The sequence below is a fragment of the Corvus kubaryi genome, unplaced genomic scaffold (assembly GCF_017639235.1).
Source record: "Corvus kubaryi isolate FWS band 111438036 unplaced genomic scaffold, C.kubaryi_AGA036_p1.0 37394, whole genome shotgun sequence".
NCBI lineage: Eukaryota > Metazoa > Chordata > Aves > Passeriformes > Corvidae > Corvus > Corvus kubaryi.
In genome coordinates, this window is record NW_024581133.1 from 5,176,922 (window position 1) to 5,193,876 (window position 16,955).

The 16,955-nt window shown below is 43.3% G+C and overlaps 1 protein-coding gene across 2 annotated transcripts in view; it reads right to left on the minus strand.

Annotated features, from left to right (window-relative positions):
- ABHD2 (abhydrolase domain containing 2, acylglycerol lipase) overlaps positions 1-16,955 on the minus strand; it is a 38,889-nt gene that overhangs the window by 7,402 nt on the left and 14,532 nt on the right. For both annotated transcript variants that reach the window (XM_042039032.1, XM_042039033.1), the window contains exons 4-8: positions 10,571-10,746; positions 9,507-9,674; positions 6,510-6,693; positions 2,917-3,009; positions 1,123-1,233 (exon numbers count right to left, since the gene is read on the minus strand). In XM_042039032.1, coding sequence (XP_041894966.1) covers positions 1,123-1,233; positions 2,917-3,009; positions 6,510-6,693; positions 9,507-9,674; positions 10,571-10,746 — 732 coding nt within the window. The remainder of the gene's footprint in view (positions 1-1,122; positions 1,234-2,916; positions 3,010-6,509; positions 6,694-9,506; positions 9,675-10,570; positions 10,747-16,955) is intronic.

Here is a 16,955-nt window from a genome sequence, read left to right on the forward strand (position 1 = left end):
CAGACAACTTTTTAATATCCAGCATCTTTGCAAAACCCTTCGGCAGCACATGCCTTGATGCTTTCTGTGCCTTCTCAAATATTCTGAGAGCATGGGCAAGTCAAACATGCAAACTGAAGACCAGCAGCCTTCAGGGTTTCTTTTAAAATACCCCACTTTGTTTAATTGTACACATGGACGAAATAAAGTTAGGACCTTGTTCATCTTTCCCTAAAAGTCTCTTCAAATACAAACCCAGCACAGCTTATAAACCTCAAACTTACTGGACAAGTTCCCCAGAATTCACTGTGGTTCCACTTCTTTGCCAAATCCCTTCACACCATCCCAAACCAAGAATTCAGTAAGCCTATATTCAAGTGCCTTTTTTTTTTAATAAAAGGGACAACATAGCTGTTAGTCCAAGCTAGAAAGGCCTCAGGGATGGGGGACAAGTAGGGAGATTTCCCTAGGAATGACTTTTTTATAAGCAGCCAACAATACTCCTAGCTTGCCAAAAGTGTCACAGCTTTTTAGCTAACAGTTTACAGTTTTATTTTGGAAAGGGGTCAATGCCTGATACAGAACATGCCATGGTATGAACACTGCCACTTCAAGTGTTATGTTGATGTCAAAGGCACAGGCAGTAACAGGCTACTGCTTATTAAAGCAGAGCACTTAATTAGGTGTTAGTATGACAAATAAGAAAGGTTGCATTATCTCAGCCCTACTGTGTATTGAGAAAGCAGCAGTGTTTTACAGGGAGAAGATGTTTTCAAACAGAGCTAAGGAAATCCATGAGCAGTTCTGAGCTGCTTTCCACATTCCCCTTTTTTGTTGCTAGAGCTTGGCAGCAGAGCTGGCCTCTTCCTACCTTAGTGAAGGCTGCAGGTTCAGGTGTTACCAAGAAATAAATGCCTCCTGGATGATTTTCAAGAAGCTGTGACTGTAAATAGTAAGTTGCTTTTTGTTGGTTTTTTTTTTCTCTGCTAAGTTTTCTTTAATGTGGAGGCAAGCAAGAATTTGAAGTTGTGTTCACTGTATTTCAGCAGATTCCAACAGGCTCAGCAAGGGGCTTGCAAGAGCAACACTGGGAAGAGAGGGTACTTGGAGTGCTATACAGGAGCAGAGAATTGCCCTTCATACCTCATAACGTTATCATCGATCTGCATAAGTGATGTTGCTGTATAGAGCTTGCCCAGATCAGCATCTGACAGGCTTTGTGGCTTCTTCATGTTATCTCCAAAAAGAACTTGCCTGGAAAGAGTAGCATCAAGAATTACATCCAAATAACATAAGGGCAGCAAAACCATGACCTGTTCAAGGACAACTGAGTTTACCAAATCTGACAAGATAAGATTAGAAGTGGGCTACATAAACATGAGGCTGTCTTGGGAGCAAGAACAGCTTATTTGTCCACTTACCTTTGCAGCAAGACGTAACAAACCCTAGCAGCCTCCTCGTAGGAAAAAAATGCTTTCCCTTATACACTGAGAAACTGCATGGGGGGCCCTCTTAAAAGAAACTTCCCAGAACAGAGAGCACTAAGGGTAATTGGAATAGAGGCTACATGTTAGGAGGGAGGCTTCTTTGGCTTCAGACCAAACCTGTGGGTGGTTTGGGTGAGAGCACCAACAATCCTGGGCACAGCATCTCCTTCACCATCTGGTTCTAAAGCCCCCCAGCACAGACTTTAGGCTACCTCACACACAGAAGTGACTCAGGGTATTACCCTAGCAGAAAGCTATTTACTATGGACACTTGTCATATTAATTATTGCCCTCAGGGGAGGATGTGTTTCTTTACCAGAACAAACTTCTGCCCTAAGAAACAGAACAAAAGCCACAAGTTGGAAAGGGATTTTTATTCCCTTTGAGAGGCAGCTGCAGGGCAGAGCAGGAGGGAGGCTAGGTTTGATTTGAGGGAGTTAGAGCACAAGTGATTATGGAAAAAGTTTACTTAACACACTTGGCCTTCAAGCCAGCACTGGCTTTTTCTGGGTTAAGAATTTAAGTACCTTTTAATGGGATCTTACCTAACTTCAAATGTCAAATTTGGTCAAGTTGTCTAAATATTTGTAAACCTGGAATGAATTATGTGGATCATCCTACACTGGCTACCCTCCTCCTCCAAGTGCTTTATACTGCAAAGGAGCGTAAACAAAGAACCTGAAGTTCTGAAGCGACACATGCTCCTTCAGTGAAATAGGTCTTAGATATTCCCTTCCTTTCCCTTCAGTCAGGCAAATTCCAATACACATAGGTGAGGTACTTCCTTGCCTAGAAAGTACCACCCAGAGACCTTTTGGTAGGGAAAGCACCAACATTGAGCACGTCACCTGTTTAGCACACAAATTTCTTTGTTATGCAAGAGCCACAGAACAGCAACAGCAGCAGAGGGATCCCACAGTACACCTGCACTCCAGGAACAGCAATGTTGAGTGTTTTGCTGGCTACATGCTCTTTCTAGAGGAACAGCTAGAAGCCAGAGCTACAGGTTTGACTATTTGCTTGTTTGATAAGCAGCAACTCCATACAGCAGATCTTGAAGGTTAGTCCTACCTCAGGTAGGTGGCAGAACAAGAGGCTCCTTCAATAGGGAATTCTTTGGCTAGAAGTGAAACAGATGCAGAATACTCCACTTTGAAGTCTAATTGCAATGTTTTCCTGTGCATGTCTTGTTTATTCATTAAGCAAGTTTCCCCAGAATACAAAAAGACAACCAAGTCTTTCTTCTAACAAGATGACCAAAGCTTATTTGTCTATTTTACAGTATAATGAGATTGACATAAGCTCACCTTCTCTGTTGGTTCATCTAAAGACCCACCAAGGAACTTGTGCATAACCTCTCAGGAGTCCTATTTTAAAGGACCAGGCAGACAAATCCAATATAGCAATTGACCCAATCAATACTGTCAGTGTAAGTGATGTACTGCAGTACCTGTGAGAAAGGATGATCTTCTTCATGTTGTCTGCCATGAGGAAGTTATAAAATCTTCTACAATGATCCCACTGCATGAAGGTTTCCTGGGCCCTAGAAAAAACAGGGCAGAACAAACAAAGCTGTTAGTGGAGCTCTTGAAAGATCAGATTAATACACTGTTAACATCTTATGGCAGCCTGGGGGCTGTGTAAACAAACCTCCAGGCCTTCCCTGCCACAGCTTAACCTTTTCCAGGAAATGACTTCCACTTTGATGAAGTTTGTTAGTATCAGAAAACAGATCTGCAGTCTCATCTTGCACAATGCAATTAGTGGTTTTGATCAGAGCATTTAAGAGCCATCAATCAAGATCCACAACACTGACAAGAGGATTTTAGTATCCCTCTGCAGAAGTTGAATGTAATTTACATAATAGGACTTTCAAGGAAAGGGCTAAAACCTGTTGCTCAACAGTGCTGTCTATTGTGTAATATAGCTCTGCAGAGGAAATAATTTGTGCAGATGTTTCCAATATGTACAGATATTATTATTGTTTCACTTCATTGGCAGGAACTGTAGGAATAAATACTAGATGCAGCTGCAGTGGCATCTGAGTTGAAGCCTTTACCTATTCTCAAAGCAGCAGAGCACTTCACAGCTTATCTGTTGTTAAAACAGAATTTAAGCCACCCAGAGTTGTGTGAGCTCTGCCAGATACCAGCACTCCTTTGCTATGCAGGGTCATGGGCAGGTTAGAGCTTTACTCCTAGCAGGGTTTGCTGTTACTGAGGGAACATACTATCATTTACTGAGACTGAAGAATGCTGGGAGCAGTTTCAGCTACTGCTGAAAGCGGTAGGCTCTCCTACCACTTAAACATTAACATACCATGAGAACTACTGTAGATTTAACATGACCTTCCAAGCTATATCCTGCAAGTCCCCTACCAGGCAAGAGCAAGCTGTTTTCTTGTAATTAGCCATGCTGGAGTATGGTTTGAAAAAGAAAAAAAATCGATTATCTTTTTATCTAGCCAGGCTATACCTACCACATTTATACCAGGGCAGGGGAAAAAAGGAAGATAGGAAAAGGCACATTTCTTTCTTCACAAAAGGTTTTCCAAGCAAACCTATTAAGTTATCACAAGATGTCTGAAGTTAAAGCTGCTATGCTGCCGTGCAGTTCTTGTGGTGTTCAGCAGTACTCCTAATATGAAGAGCTGCAAGCATAAAAAAAAACCAATACCACATGCAGCTTCCAGTATTTTGAGGGCTGCCCAGGTTTCAGAGCTGAGGTCTCTCCCCACAGCCTGTAGCTATGGTGAAGATGCATTCCACAAGATCAAGAAGCAGAATCAAGCCTATGCAGGCAGAGATTAAGGAATGAGGAGACCTGTCCCTGTTTAGCCTCAGGGAACACATTCCCTAGACTCTGTGTTAATTCATTAAACTAAGAGTCTCATTCTTCTGGCAGATCCTGGTATTGCTGCTGCTCTGGAAAGGCAGATCCTCAGTTCACCTTGCTCACTAAAACCTTTTTCCTTCATTTATGAAAGTTATTTGGGGAATAAATGCTGGACAAGCTAATATAAAAAAAAAGGAATTGTAAACTAACTGGTCTTGTCTACCAGGGTAATCCACTTCCATGTAGCCCTGAAGGCTGAAGCCAGCTATTTTAACCTACCAGACCAAACCTGGGAAGGCAGTGGCTTTGCACCTCCTCCCTCCCAATTTTATATCCAGGGCACAAGGCCCTCCCTCCTCCTGTCTTTTGCTTGGTAGATGTTTTCTCCTAGCTCTTCAGCTAATTAGCACTTACAGCAGATGTAGATATTAGGAAGGGAGACACAAGACCTGAAAAGCCTTCCTGCTGGCTGTCCAGTAATACAGAGCAGATGCTCTGTGGCAGGAGGTTTGCTAGGAGATGTTTACCCAGCAGGTGGAGGCAAGAGCTCAATAATCCACACAACCCACACAATGGGGTGCATTAAACTCAGGGAAAAGAAAAAAAAACCCAGCCAGTTGTTTTTCCACACAAATATCCAAGTGAAGAATTGTTCATCAGGTTGTCTTTGCCATGCAAGCATAACAGCATTACTCACAACATCATTTTGGAGATCAGGAACACAATATTGCATAATTGTAGAAGATGAACCAAGTGGACCTCAGCCAGATATTATCCCTGCAAACCCTGTCTGATGGTTGCAATTAAGGAGCTGGCTTCAAAAGGATGCTCTATGCCAGAACCCCAGGACAGCTAAGAACATTTTACTTGAAACAAAACAGAACAGCTGTTCCTGTACATCTGTTCAGATTTTAAGGGTGTGAACTAGCAGCAGATTATACACTTTTTTAGCAGTAGTCACATCTGACCTCAAAAGGGATTAGATAGCTGGAATATTACATGCACATCAAGCTTTTACTCACATCTTAATGCTTCTGGAAAAGCTTTCTGCTTTTACCTGTAAGAACCTGATTCATAAAAGGTGTCTTCAGACTGCTGAATAACAAGCTGGTCCCTGCACAGGCAGAGCATCATCAGCATCGAGAGCTCCAGCTACCTTGACCAGGCTGTGAGGCCAAATTCCACAGCAAGCCCCTCATAGACCTGCCACAGTTTCACCATTTGTATCAGCCCAAAGGATCTTGACCCAAATACCTGAGTCTCAACAGCCCCTTCTGCCTTGTAAATAGTCTCATGGCTCAAAACTGCAGGTAAATTACTGCACAGTCAGCTACACCTTAGTAATTGTCAGCATGTACAGACAGCAAAAACTGAAAAGAGCAGCTTAGCCAGTTATAGCATTTGAATGTCCATTAGCTGTGCATACCCAGAAAGGTTAAAGTACATTAGTCAAGTCCAGTTTTCAAGCAGCAGTGCTGTGCCTGGACCCTCCATCAACACATGCAAGTGAAGCCATCACAGCTCCTAAAGTGCCACAGCCTTGGCTTCCAGGTGGGGAAACAGGTTAATACTTTCAGACTTTAGGGCTGCAATACTTTCCCTCCCCACCTTCCCCACTCCTATAACACAGCTGCATGCACCTCTCCATCCCCTGATCAGCCCACAGCACTGTTTCAGTGACACACACTAAGAGGGGAGCATGGACTGACAGTGAATGTGCTGTGTCTTTCCAGTCTTCCCAGGTAAGAGCTGCCAGATGAAACTGCACACTGAAACCAAACAAGCTATTATGAACCACGGGATCTTTCTCACAGTGATGAGACAGTGTAAACTATTGCTTGCAAACCTGGCATCAGCTCAGCAGCTGATCACGCTGCCCAGCTTGCCTGGTTAATTACACCAGGACTGCACAGGGAATGCCTCCTCTTAGGACACTGCAGCCATGAGACAGCATCACATGCACAGTCCAGAAGCTGCCAGCATGTACCTGGCCAGGTACAGAAAACCTGTCTGCATTGCTGACAAAGTTTACTTGTGCTTGCAAATCAACAAAGCTTCAGGCTCCTTCAGGAAGGTGCCGTCCTACACAATCAGTGTGTCAGACCAGTTCAGTGCAAGAGAAACACCCATCTTCACCTTGTCCTTCCAAAGATCTGCCCACTCCTGCACTCCCAGAAGAGACCAGCACGGAGAAGACCCCAGACCCACCTCAGTGCACTGTACCCCTGGCACACACTGACACAGCAGAGGACTCGCTCCTGGTTGGCCTGGCTCTCTCCCAGGTATTTGCACACTATGTTTCCACCCAGGCTGAAGCCCACGACAACCAGCTGGGTCTGAGGGTAGGTCTTCTTGATGTAATTCACCATGGCACCAAATTCCCAGGTGCATCCTAAAAAGAACAAAGTTAAAAAGCATCTGATACATTTCAATTCTCACTTGAAGCTTCAGTTGCATGCTTTGAATTCAGCTTTCTTACCCTTTCTGACTTTTCAATAGCCTTAAGGTTTTAACAGCTCTGATTCACATGTGTTCAATACATCTGTGAGTCCTGTGGAGCTTAGCTCATGCTTAGTTCTGACAGAGTGCCAAAGCAAGATGAAATTTAGTTGCTTAAAAATCATGGTGACAGTTAACGTGACAATCAAAACTCTTCCTTTCTAAAACAGCTTAAGAAGCAGTCCAGCAACTCTGGGCTTGACATTACTATGCAGGACCAGCACACATCATTACTTTCCTGAGGCAGTTTACCACTTCTGAAGTGAAATGGGGTATCTGAAATGCAGTTTGCTCCTTTGTTTTTAGCAAGACCACCACGGATCCCCAAATCCGTGCTGCTATCAGGAGGGGAAGAAAGTGGCTTGTCAGGAAGAGCTGCCAGCAGACTGCTGCAGAGCCTGACTGAGCAGGTGATCACTGGAATTAGAGAGAAGGGTTTAAGCACAGACACATTCAGCCCTTTGTAACCAGTGAAGGGGTAAAGATCCTGCAGCTCCCTAAAAGACACGTGGGTATCCCCACATCAAGAGAATAGTTAAGTGCCTCTGTACAGATCTGTTCTGCTGTCAGTGAACACCCACCTTTATCCCACAGGCTGCAGGCACTGAGGGATCCAGTTTCTGGCAGTACTGGCATCCTCCAATTGTTTGAGAGACTTGAAGGCCTCCACACAGGCAACAATCTGAGTACCTACAACTATTTCTTCTGCTTATGAGTACAGGAAAAGGAAGTATGGAGAAGCAGCTGCAGTAGTGATGGCATTAGTACACTGGCATCAACTGTTTATGCAGCTCATTAACCTTCCTTTTGGATTTAAGGCTGCATATCACAGAAGGCATCACACCGACAACAGGAATAGAACTCCAGATGTTTCTTCCTGTCCAGAGTCAGAAACTCAGCTCTCTCCTGTGGAACTTGTCCAGTGAGATAAATCCTAGCATTCCAGGATTCTACCCTGTACTAACCTAACACTGCTCCACTGTGCCCTCACTCCAGCTGTAGCATCCTCAGACATCAGACTCCAGCTTTACCTAGATCTGGAGTAAACTCTGAGCACCACGGTTTGTTTGCTTCAGTGGAACAGCAAGCTCCTGAGTGTTTCAGCAGGGTTTGGGCACTTCCTTGTGAACATTCTTAATGAGCAATCTTCAAGACAACAAATGCTGCACTGCTCTGGCTTCCTCTGGAAGAAGCCAGTGGTCAAAATACTTCAGTGTTTGACCTTTGTGATTTCAGGGCAGCTCAGGAATCCAATACTAGAATAGCAACAGGTCAAACTTGATATAGAGGCTGGGGTTCAGCAAATCCCAAATTTAGGCTACTTGCTCCTCAACAAGCATGCCTGGAATACAGCAAAGCTGAAAGGGCACTGAGTTATTTGGGTAGGAGGCAGAGTAAAGTCTGCTCATGGTCTTGCTGGCACTTAACAAGCAACTCTGCCAAGTGATTTACTGTCTTGCTCAAAGGAAGTGCTAGGCATTCTTTGCCCTTTCCAAGGCTATAAAAGACTCAGAAGGGTATGTCTCAAGAGATGCACTACAGAATAACACCCTTAGGCCTAGAGCAAAGCTCCATGAAAGCAAACTCTTAACTTTTAGCAAAATAACAAATGCTTTAACGAGGACAAATTTAGTTTTCAAGACATGGTAGTCCTGCAGCTGTTAACAGCCTAGGGCCTCACTACAAATGAAGGTATTTGGTATTCCTGAAGTGTTTCCCAAAGAGGAATATATTTAATAACTCTAGAACAAGCAACAAAGCATTACAGCCTACTTGCCTGCTCGACTTGGCACCTCAAAGCACAATACATCTATTTTGACAATTACCTGTTCAAGATAACTATTCTGTTATAATCCAAACTCTAATCAGTAGCTTGCCTAACTTTAAAAAAGCAAAAGCTAACACAAATCTGCTCCACACACAATTGACAGGGTACCTATGGATATTTACAGTAAAGAAGGAGAAGAGGGCTCAAGAGAGCTCAGGAACAAGCAGATTAGGTCACAGGCAAAGAGGGCCCATTCTACAAAGAGCACATTACTCACCAAGAGGGCAATTAAGACTAACTGGAGTCACCCTCGACACAATTTCAAATAATTTATTCCTTTTAATTTCTAGGTTAAGAACGACTTCCTTATACTCAAGGTGAGAGCCCAAAATCATGGCAATTGAGCACTACCACTTCTGCAGCTTTACTGTCATACTCTACAACTGTTGCTGTTGACTTGTGTTACATCTGGGGCAAATCCTCATGTATCCCTCCTGGGATATAAATGTACTTTCTGGAAAGGCTGGTACAAACTCCTCTCAGGTTGCATCCTACAAAGCCTCAGAAATGGCATTTATCCTTCAGGGACAGGTTTGTTTCACATTCCATGAAACTGGCAATTTCAGTATCTCTAGAATCATTTGAACAGGCTCTTGGTAGCCACAAAAGGGTTTTTTTTCCCCAAAAAAAGTTTTCTAACAAAAAACTGCCTCCTTGATGAGAATACATGTGTAAGAGCTGGCAGAAGAGACAAAAGTGAATTCAGTATTAGCCTGCCCTCTTCCTCCCATCTAAGCTCAGTTTAGTTCCCAAGAAACAGTACAAAACTGTTACCCTCATTGGGGTACAGCAGTTGTGTTATCCTGAAGGAGGCTGATCAAGCCCTAGAAACTCCACAAGCTTGAAAATAAGTTCCCCAGGTGCCACGAAGTACCTACCATATGTGAACATCCGTGGTGAAGTGAGCTCAATGTTTGGCAGGGCTCCCAAGTGATTGAGGACAGCACACCTGTACCCATTTTTTTGGGCATAGTCAACAAAGGTGCGGATGTACTGCTTCTCACTGTGGTTAGCAATCCCCGGGCAGATCACCATCGTGACATCATCTGTGCTCAGAGAGAGAGGGAAGTTAAGTAAATGTCACTTCATGCAAATTAAGAGAGTCAGAAGGCTTCCATTTCAGATCCGTGGGAAACCACCTACCACAAGCAAGCTAGAATTCCTACTAGTCTGCCAAAAATCCCGTATGGGACAGGAGACCAGCAGCTCTAGTGCTACAGATGTGAAAAAGTAATTCATGCTAGGGGAGATGAACAGTTTTTAACTTCAGGGAAAGCTGTGCAAACAGTTCTACTGGCACTGCCTAGAGACCAAGAGTACATTCTTCCCTCCGAAGGACACTTTTGATGTTACACATGTTCTGCCTTCTGACAGCCTGTTCTGACTGTGACATGCGTGGAAGCTGTGGAGTCCAGCCTCCCAAGTAGACTGGTTGCACTATTTCCCCCTCATTTCCCTTCTCGAGCTGGGTGTAATAGAGATCTTCCAAATGAAGCTTTGCTAAGCACAGACATTCTGATCACCTGACATTAGCCATCATCTACTTTGTGGCTAATCTAATGATATTTGATCTGCTGACACTATTCACTAGTTTAACAAGATATCATTTCATCAACCAAGAAAGTAATTGCTGTAATTCAAGTAAGCACAGTAAATTACATTCAGGATTATCATCTGCACTTCAAATTAACTGTAACTCTCATGTGCAAAGCTCCAACATCACCAGCTCTAGCCACTGAACTTTTATCTCATTAGAAAAGCACTGCTCAGGTTCTCTTCAGCAATAAAGATAACAGTAACTGTTCTTGTGCAGCATTGTACCATGAAGATCTCAACTCTGACAGTTAAAAAAAAAGAAATCTGCTTTTTCTGAGGGCTCTATTCCTCATCTGTCCCCCAGAGCACAGAATCAAGCTTAGCAGCCAGCAGCTGTTTGACTCACCTCCAGTGCAGTGCTCAGAGCATGGCTCAAAGAGATCAAAGGTGGCTGTCGCTCCATCTGGCATCGTGAGGTACTTGCGAAGTCCGTATGGATGTGGTGATCTCACTCTCCCCATTTTTCCATAAAGAGCTGTCTGGATATGTCCACTCTTTCCCCAGATGAGGGGTGGAATGTACCTGAAAGGCAATAATTTAATTACTTACCCCTGCTGTGTTAACGAGCCTTTGAGAACAGGTAAGCACTCCCATAAATCTCTCACCAGCTCCCAAATATAATAACAAATATGGAATTGTTTTTGCTATGACTGAACTGGCAGCAGTGATCTTTGCAGCCTTATACAAGAGGAGAGACCAAAACGCTCTCAAAGCTGAAAAATCAGCATTGATAGCAACAGCAGAAGCCAAACCCCACACATTCCCTATTATTGAGATGTTAGAGGAACAAATGCTTCTCACTGAATACACAGAGGCCTTGTGCCTCGGTGAGACTGGGACTGCATGTTGCCAACCAACCAAAGTGACCTCCAGAACTGTACAGTGCTGTAAATCTGTTTTAATTGAAACACTGAAGCCTCCTGGGTCGAGCCACATGAACCTGTGTAAGCACTTGACTGTACAAGTCAGTGGCAGATACAGCAGGATTCACAGCAAGTTCTAGAAAACTGAAAGCCCCAAGACTTGCTGGTTGGGATCATTTTACACAGAACTGCTTTACTAAGTTAAGCAAAGAGCACAGTACAGGTTGATTTTGCTGTTCAGAATTAGGTAAAAGTTGAGACAGTGTTAAAAGAACCAGTCAAAACTGGCCAAACTCCACTGAATAACAAATCCCTTCCAGTAAGAGGGGCGAGTCTACCAATTATTCATGCTTATCAAGGGTATATTAAAGCTGTGTAACAAGGCAGATTGTCTCTTTTCCTGGCTTACAGGCCCTCAAAAAAGATACGTGAGAAACACAGCTATGAGCTGGAAAGCATTAAAGGCTTAGTTATCAATTTTGTTTTAGCACAAGCAGAGCTGCAAGTGGTTTAACAGGAAACATACTGCGCCCTAGCACCACCAGCCTGTGGGCAAGTCACCTGGTCACTCAGCAAAGGAGACTGAGCCAATGCCTTGAAAAAGAGAGTTACATCAGCTCTGAACAGGAAAGCATGAATGATTTATTGTTGAGGAGAACAGCAGTCCCGGGAGACACACTTCCAGTTAAAGAACTGTGGTCTCTGGTGCACAGACCAGGCTATCCAGAAGAGGCTTGAGAGCCTCTGACAACACCTTGGATCCTGAGGGATTAGCAAGTCCCTCCCTGCTGTGTTTGGGGCTTCCTGCAATTGTTCCTTCTGCCTTCTTGAGAGCACATGAAGCAGAGATCATGTTCCTCTCTCTTCTAGAAGAAGAGAACTAGGCAGCTCAAATTTACTAAAGCCCATAATCCACCAGAACGTGACAAACCCTACCTTTATGCTCTGACACTGCCTACTCATACAGCTGGACCTTTCCCCATGCCAGCTCTTATGTGTCATATCCGCAACTCCCTCCTCTCCCACACATTCCTTAAAGAGACTTCCTATCAAATAAAAACTACTTAGGCTTGTTTAGCAAGACAAGGGCAGCAGTATGCTCTCTTTCTCCCCATTCTTCACCCTCACTACAAGGGAGACTTCTTACAGTCAAAGCAACACAACAGTTTGCTGTAGTTTCACTCATTTTTGCAAGTGCACTTCCCAAAGAGATCCAAAACAGATTTCTGGAGAAGCAAGTAGTGCTTCAATAAAGGCTGCAAAAGTTGCTCACAACCTTGTAAATGAGCCCTCAGTGCATTCTGGATTTGATCACTCAACTAAAAAGATTTTCAAAGGATCCAGGCAAGGCCAGGAGCATCACACCCCTCTTCTGTTAGGGAGCATCCCCACACTGGGTCTTGCCAGGCACAATGTAGAACTGTGCAGATTCCCAGCAGTGACAGAGGCTGGACAAGCTCATCCTCTGCAATAGCTGCTAGAGCTGGAAAGTAGTCAGTGGGTCCATTCTCACAATCCAGAGTAAATACCCACTGGGATAGGGCTGTCAGACTAAACCAGGTTGCCCAAGAACTACACACGGTTCTGCTCAAGTCTCATACAGCTCAGTGCAGGGGCTCTGAACACACCTATTATGCCAGATGGAAGAGACACTGCTCTCCCAACATAAGGAAAAACAGCTGGCTTCACCCCAGTCATTTACTGTGGCACCAGTTCACATCAGTAGCCATACTCCACACTAGACAGTGCCTGACTGGCTTTTTGTCTTTTTTTCTCCCCACAGACATCCTTTACTGATAGGGTTTGCTAGCACCTTCTGAGGGGAGCTGACAAATACAACCTATAATAAGAATTTTCAGCTCTTTTAGGAGACTCAGATGTCAGCATTGCTTCATGGTTTCTAATCTTGGGTGAGAACATGCATTGGAAAGTTTTGGTGATTCTGCTTCTATACAGTGCTTTTCAATTCAAAGACTATCTGAAAATCTTACCCTATAGGGCTAACAGGAAAGCAATTTGTCCAGCTACAGCAGCTAAGTTATACAGCTGTTATAGCTGATTACTGCTACCGTGAAAAAATACCAAAACAAACCAAAAATCAAGGATCTCTGCAGACATCCTCATGTTTAACCTACAGTTCAGTTCCCAGCCATAGGTTACAGCCATCCACTGGAACAGATGCAGCAGCACATACCACAGGATGTTGTTAAGAGATTAAATCAGAATAGTCTTCAAAGCCTCACCACTACTGCCAGAGTTTAAACAAAGGCAAATGGTTTCAAGCACACTGCTTCCCACAGTCTGCCTCTTCAGGTCACTGATGGTTTCTCCGGGGAAAGAAACCCCCAGACCTGTCTTTGCATAACCCAGCTGGAGGTTACCTAAGTACTGATGTGCAATAAATCAAACCTTTATACTGCTTTTACAGGCAAACAGCACATGCAGTTTCCTTGACATGTTTTTTATTTAAGGCAGGAATCCCTTTCACTCCATCCATAATGATGGTCAAGTGACAACTACAGTTTCCACGTTTCCCTCAAAGCTAAAACTGTGTGAAGCCCTATGGACAAGGGAGCATTCACTGCCACTCCCTGCAGAATGCGTAAGTGTTTGAGCATCCTATGGACCAAGTAAAATGCTCAGCTTATCTTTTATGATGCTAACTCCAGCCACATGCTTAAGCATCACTGCCTGAAGCAAAGATGGCTTGTGTTAGTCACTCTGCATGTAACTACACTCTTTCAGACAAATATTCAAAAGCCAAGCTTCAGCATGAGTGATGTGCACAGTACTTTGATGCAGATATTTGTAAGTTCTACCAAGTCATTAAGTATATTTCTAGTTTGCACATAAGTTTTAAAAGCAGTTGAAGCTCTCAAATACATGCAAGTGTTCAAGAAGAAGCTTGTTATCTAAAGCTTGCTATCAAAACTTTGTTTAGACCCATCAGCCTTTAAGCAACAGACTTGTGAGGCAAACCACGTCCCTTAAGTATCCAGGCTCAGGAGACTGAACAGCACAACACTTCAACAGGGAAAGGGAAGAAAGTTGCCCAGATAGCACAGAACTTGTAATATCAGTGAAAAATTAAGACAGATTAGAACTTACCGTATAAGATTGATGCAAAACCAAGCAGCTAATAAAGATATTACTTCTGTTTACTACAACAAGTTGTCAATCTAACCTACTACAAAACCCGGTAAAGCCTTTACAGTAAGAGTGATTCCTCTCTGTCACTGAATTCAGGTAAAATCTGTTCTCAGCTGAGGACAAGGTATCCTTACAATCTATAGCAGAATCAGACACATGATCTGCCTGTCACACTATTTTTGTTGACCCTCCATTTTGCCAATGGACAAATCTATTTTTGAAACATTCGTGTGACTTATGTCTTTCAATGAGACAAAGTCTACAAGAACTTCCAAGAGCAAGTACTGAGCCTAACAGCACAAGACTGTACAAGACTGAAGGATGGGACATCTTTTTACAGGGTTGGTGTGGACTTAGCTTGCTTTTACTAAAATCATTCAAAAAGAAGAGAGCACAGGAAGAACTCTTCAGTCCCAAAGGCACACAAAACGACACTGGTGAGGGAGAAAACTTGCCAGGAATTGTGCAAAAGCCTTTACCCTCTGAAAGGGCAGATCAGATTAGATAAATTTTATTTAAGCCTACTACACAGTTTCAGAGACATTTCTATCCTCAACCCAGCTGAAAAAACCTAACTACCCAGGGCTGATAGCAAGAGCTAGAACAGTTTGTTTTGTAGTGAAGTCAACATTCCTCATGGCAAACAGCTGAAAAAAGATGCTTCTCCAAAACAATCATCCTGCAGACAGAAGCGCATGTACTCAGGGCATTCTTCTTGTGGTTTACCTTAAGAAAACAAGCCCAGCAGGATGCAACACAGGGAAACAATGCAGACTGAGCAATTAAGTAGTATTCAGTCTAAGGAGCATTTGAGTATTGTCCTTCAGATTTTATGCTAAAACTATAATTACTGCTAAATTTAACCATGTCTTTCAAAGAAGGGCCCTTCGCTCAAAACCAGGTGGCTTCCCTCCAGCATTGATAACAAGTAGAAACAAGGAAAGTGTTCAAGGACAACAGATTTTCAACTCCTTCCTCTCTGTCTGCTATGACCTGAAGTTGTTCTGAAAAGCAGTGTACTGCAGAGGTTATTCCAGCACAGCATGGAGATGCTTCAGTACATATTCCTCAGTGTCCTGTTCCAGAGAAGCTGCTCCCAGAGGTACCAAAGCCCAGGGATGTCTATAAGCAGCATTTCCACTGCTATGCAATTGTGGCTTATGGTGACAGGAGCTGAGCAGTGAACACCAGCCAGGAGGACCTCTTGCCAAGGCCTCCAAACAAGGACAATGACAGCATAACACAACAACCCAGACAAGCACGTACTGATAAAAAAATCCAAAAGAAAAGTTATGTTGTACCAAAACCGGAGATTTTTCTTTCTGTGAAACAAAAATGGCTTCTGAGTTTACTCCAGACCCAAAGGCTTTTAACTGACTCATTTCCCCGTTTTGGTCAGTTGCAGTAGACAGCAGGCACCCTGAGTAATGATAAAGATTTGAAGCAGTTATGTCTTCCAGTAAGCAGCCCTGTAACTTCCAGTAACAGGAGGCAGACAGGAGAACAGGCCTGGGGATGGTAGTTACTTATTATGGAAGCTGTCCTACATGGCCCAACATGTACAGAGTTCATCACTCTTAGGTGGTTAAGTGAATTCACACCCATTTACATAAATCTGCTCAACACTGTTCGGGTTTGAGCTCCAAACCTGCATTTCAGCTGTGCAGCACTGCCTCACATCTTGATAGGTGGCTGCCCACAGTGCTCCAGAACAAGACAATTCCTAGGTGTTTCCCAAAAATTTCTCCTAACATTTTAATATTTAAAACAATTCCAGCATGTGATTGTAGATTAAATTTAGTGGCTCTCAGGCAGTAATTATCATTTTAGAGCACGTACATCATCCAGTATGCAGGAATTTAGGAAAGCAGCAGCTGTATAAGCAGCTCACACAAAGCACATAAAAACTGTGCTATTTTTATTAGCAGGCATCAGCATTCAGGTCCTCAAAGATCTGAAGTGGAAGTTCAGCAACAGGCTTATTTCTGGAGCATTGCTTCATTTCATCTGAGGAGATTAACACTTTAAACATTAACTCTTACATGTGCTATAGCACACTGGATACTGATGGTGAGAAAACAGAGCCTACAACTTCTCAGTGTCAGGACATTCTAAGAATTTTTACCTGCATTACAACAGGTAAGAGATTATTCTTTTCCCTTTACAGAGCAGTTTGGAGGTATTTAAAGAATGCTTTACAAAAATCAAGCTTGCTTTGAGCCTTGTCCTTTATTTGATGCTAGGGAATGCAATTTGAATTCCAATCAAGGAAACTCTCATACAAGTCTGCAGGGTTCAACCCCTGACCCCAAATATGTAGAAAGCAGCTTTTTCTCCATCAACTCAGCTAGACCGCTCAACGTGATGAGGACACAGCAGATACACAACAAAAAATTTTAAGCAAGTTATGGAACTTCCACATTCCCTGAGCCTCAAAAAAGAAATAAATGGAGTAGAAGTGTTTGTTTGCTGCCCACAGTACCTGTATGAAGTCAGAACTATTTAAAAATACAGACTGGCCTCCTTGACTAAACCACCTCCTTCACCACTTCAGAAGCTTTTATTTAGTAAAGAGCCCATCAACCCCTCCTCCCCCACCAGTGACTACAAGAAGTATTTTAGTCAAAACAAGGTATGAGGATTTACAGCATTTAGAATCCTCCTTGCCGATAAGAGCTGGAGAACACAAGACTGCTGCCAGTGTCACAGCACCCACCA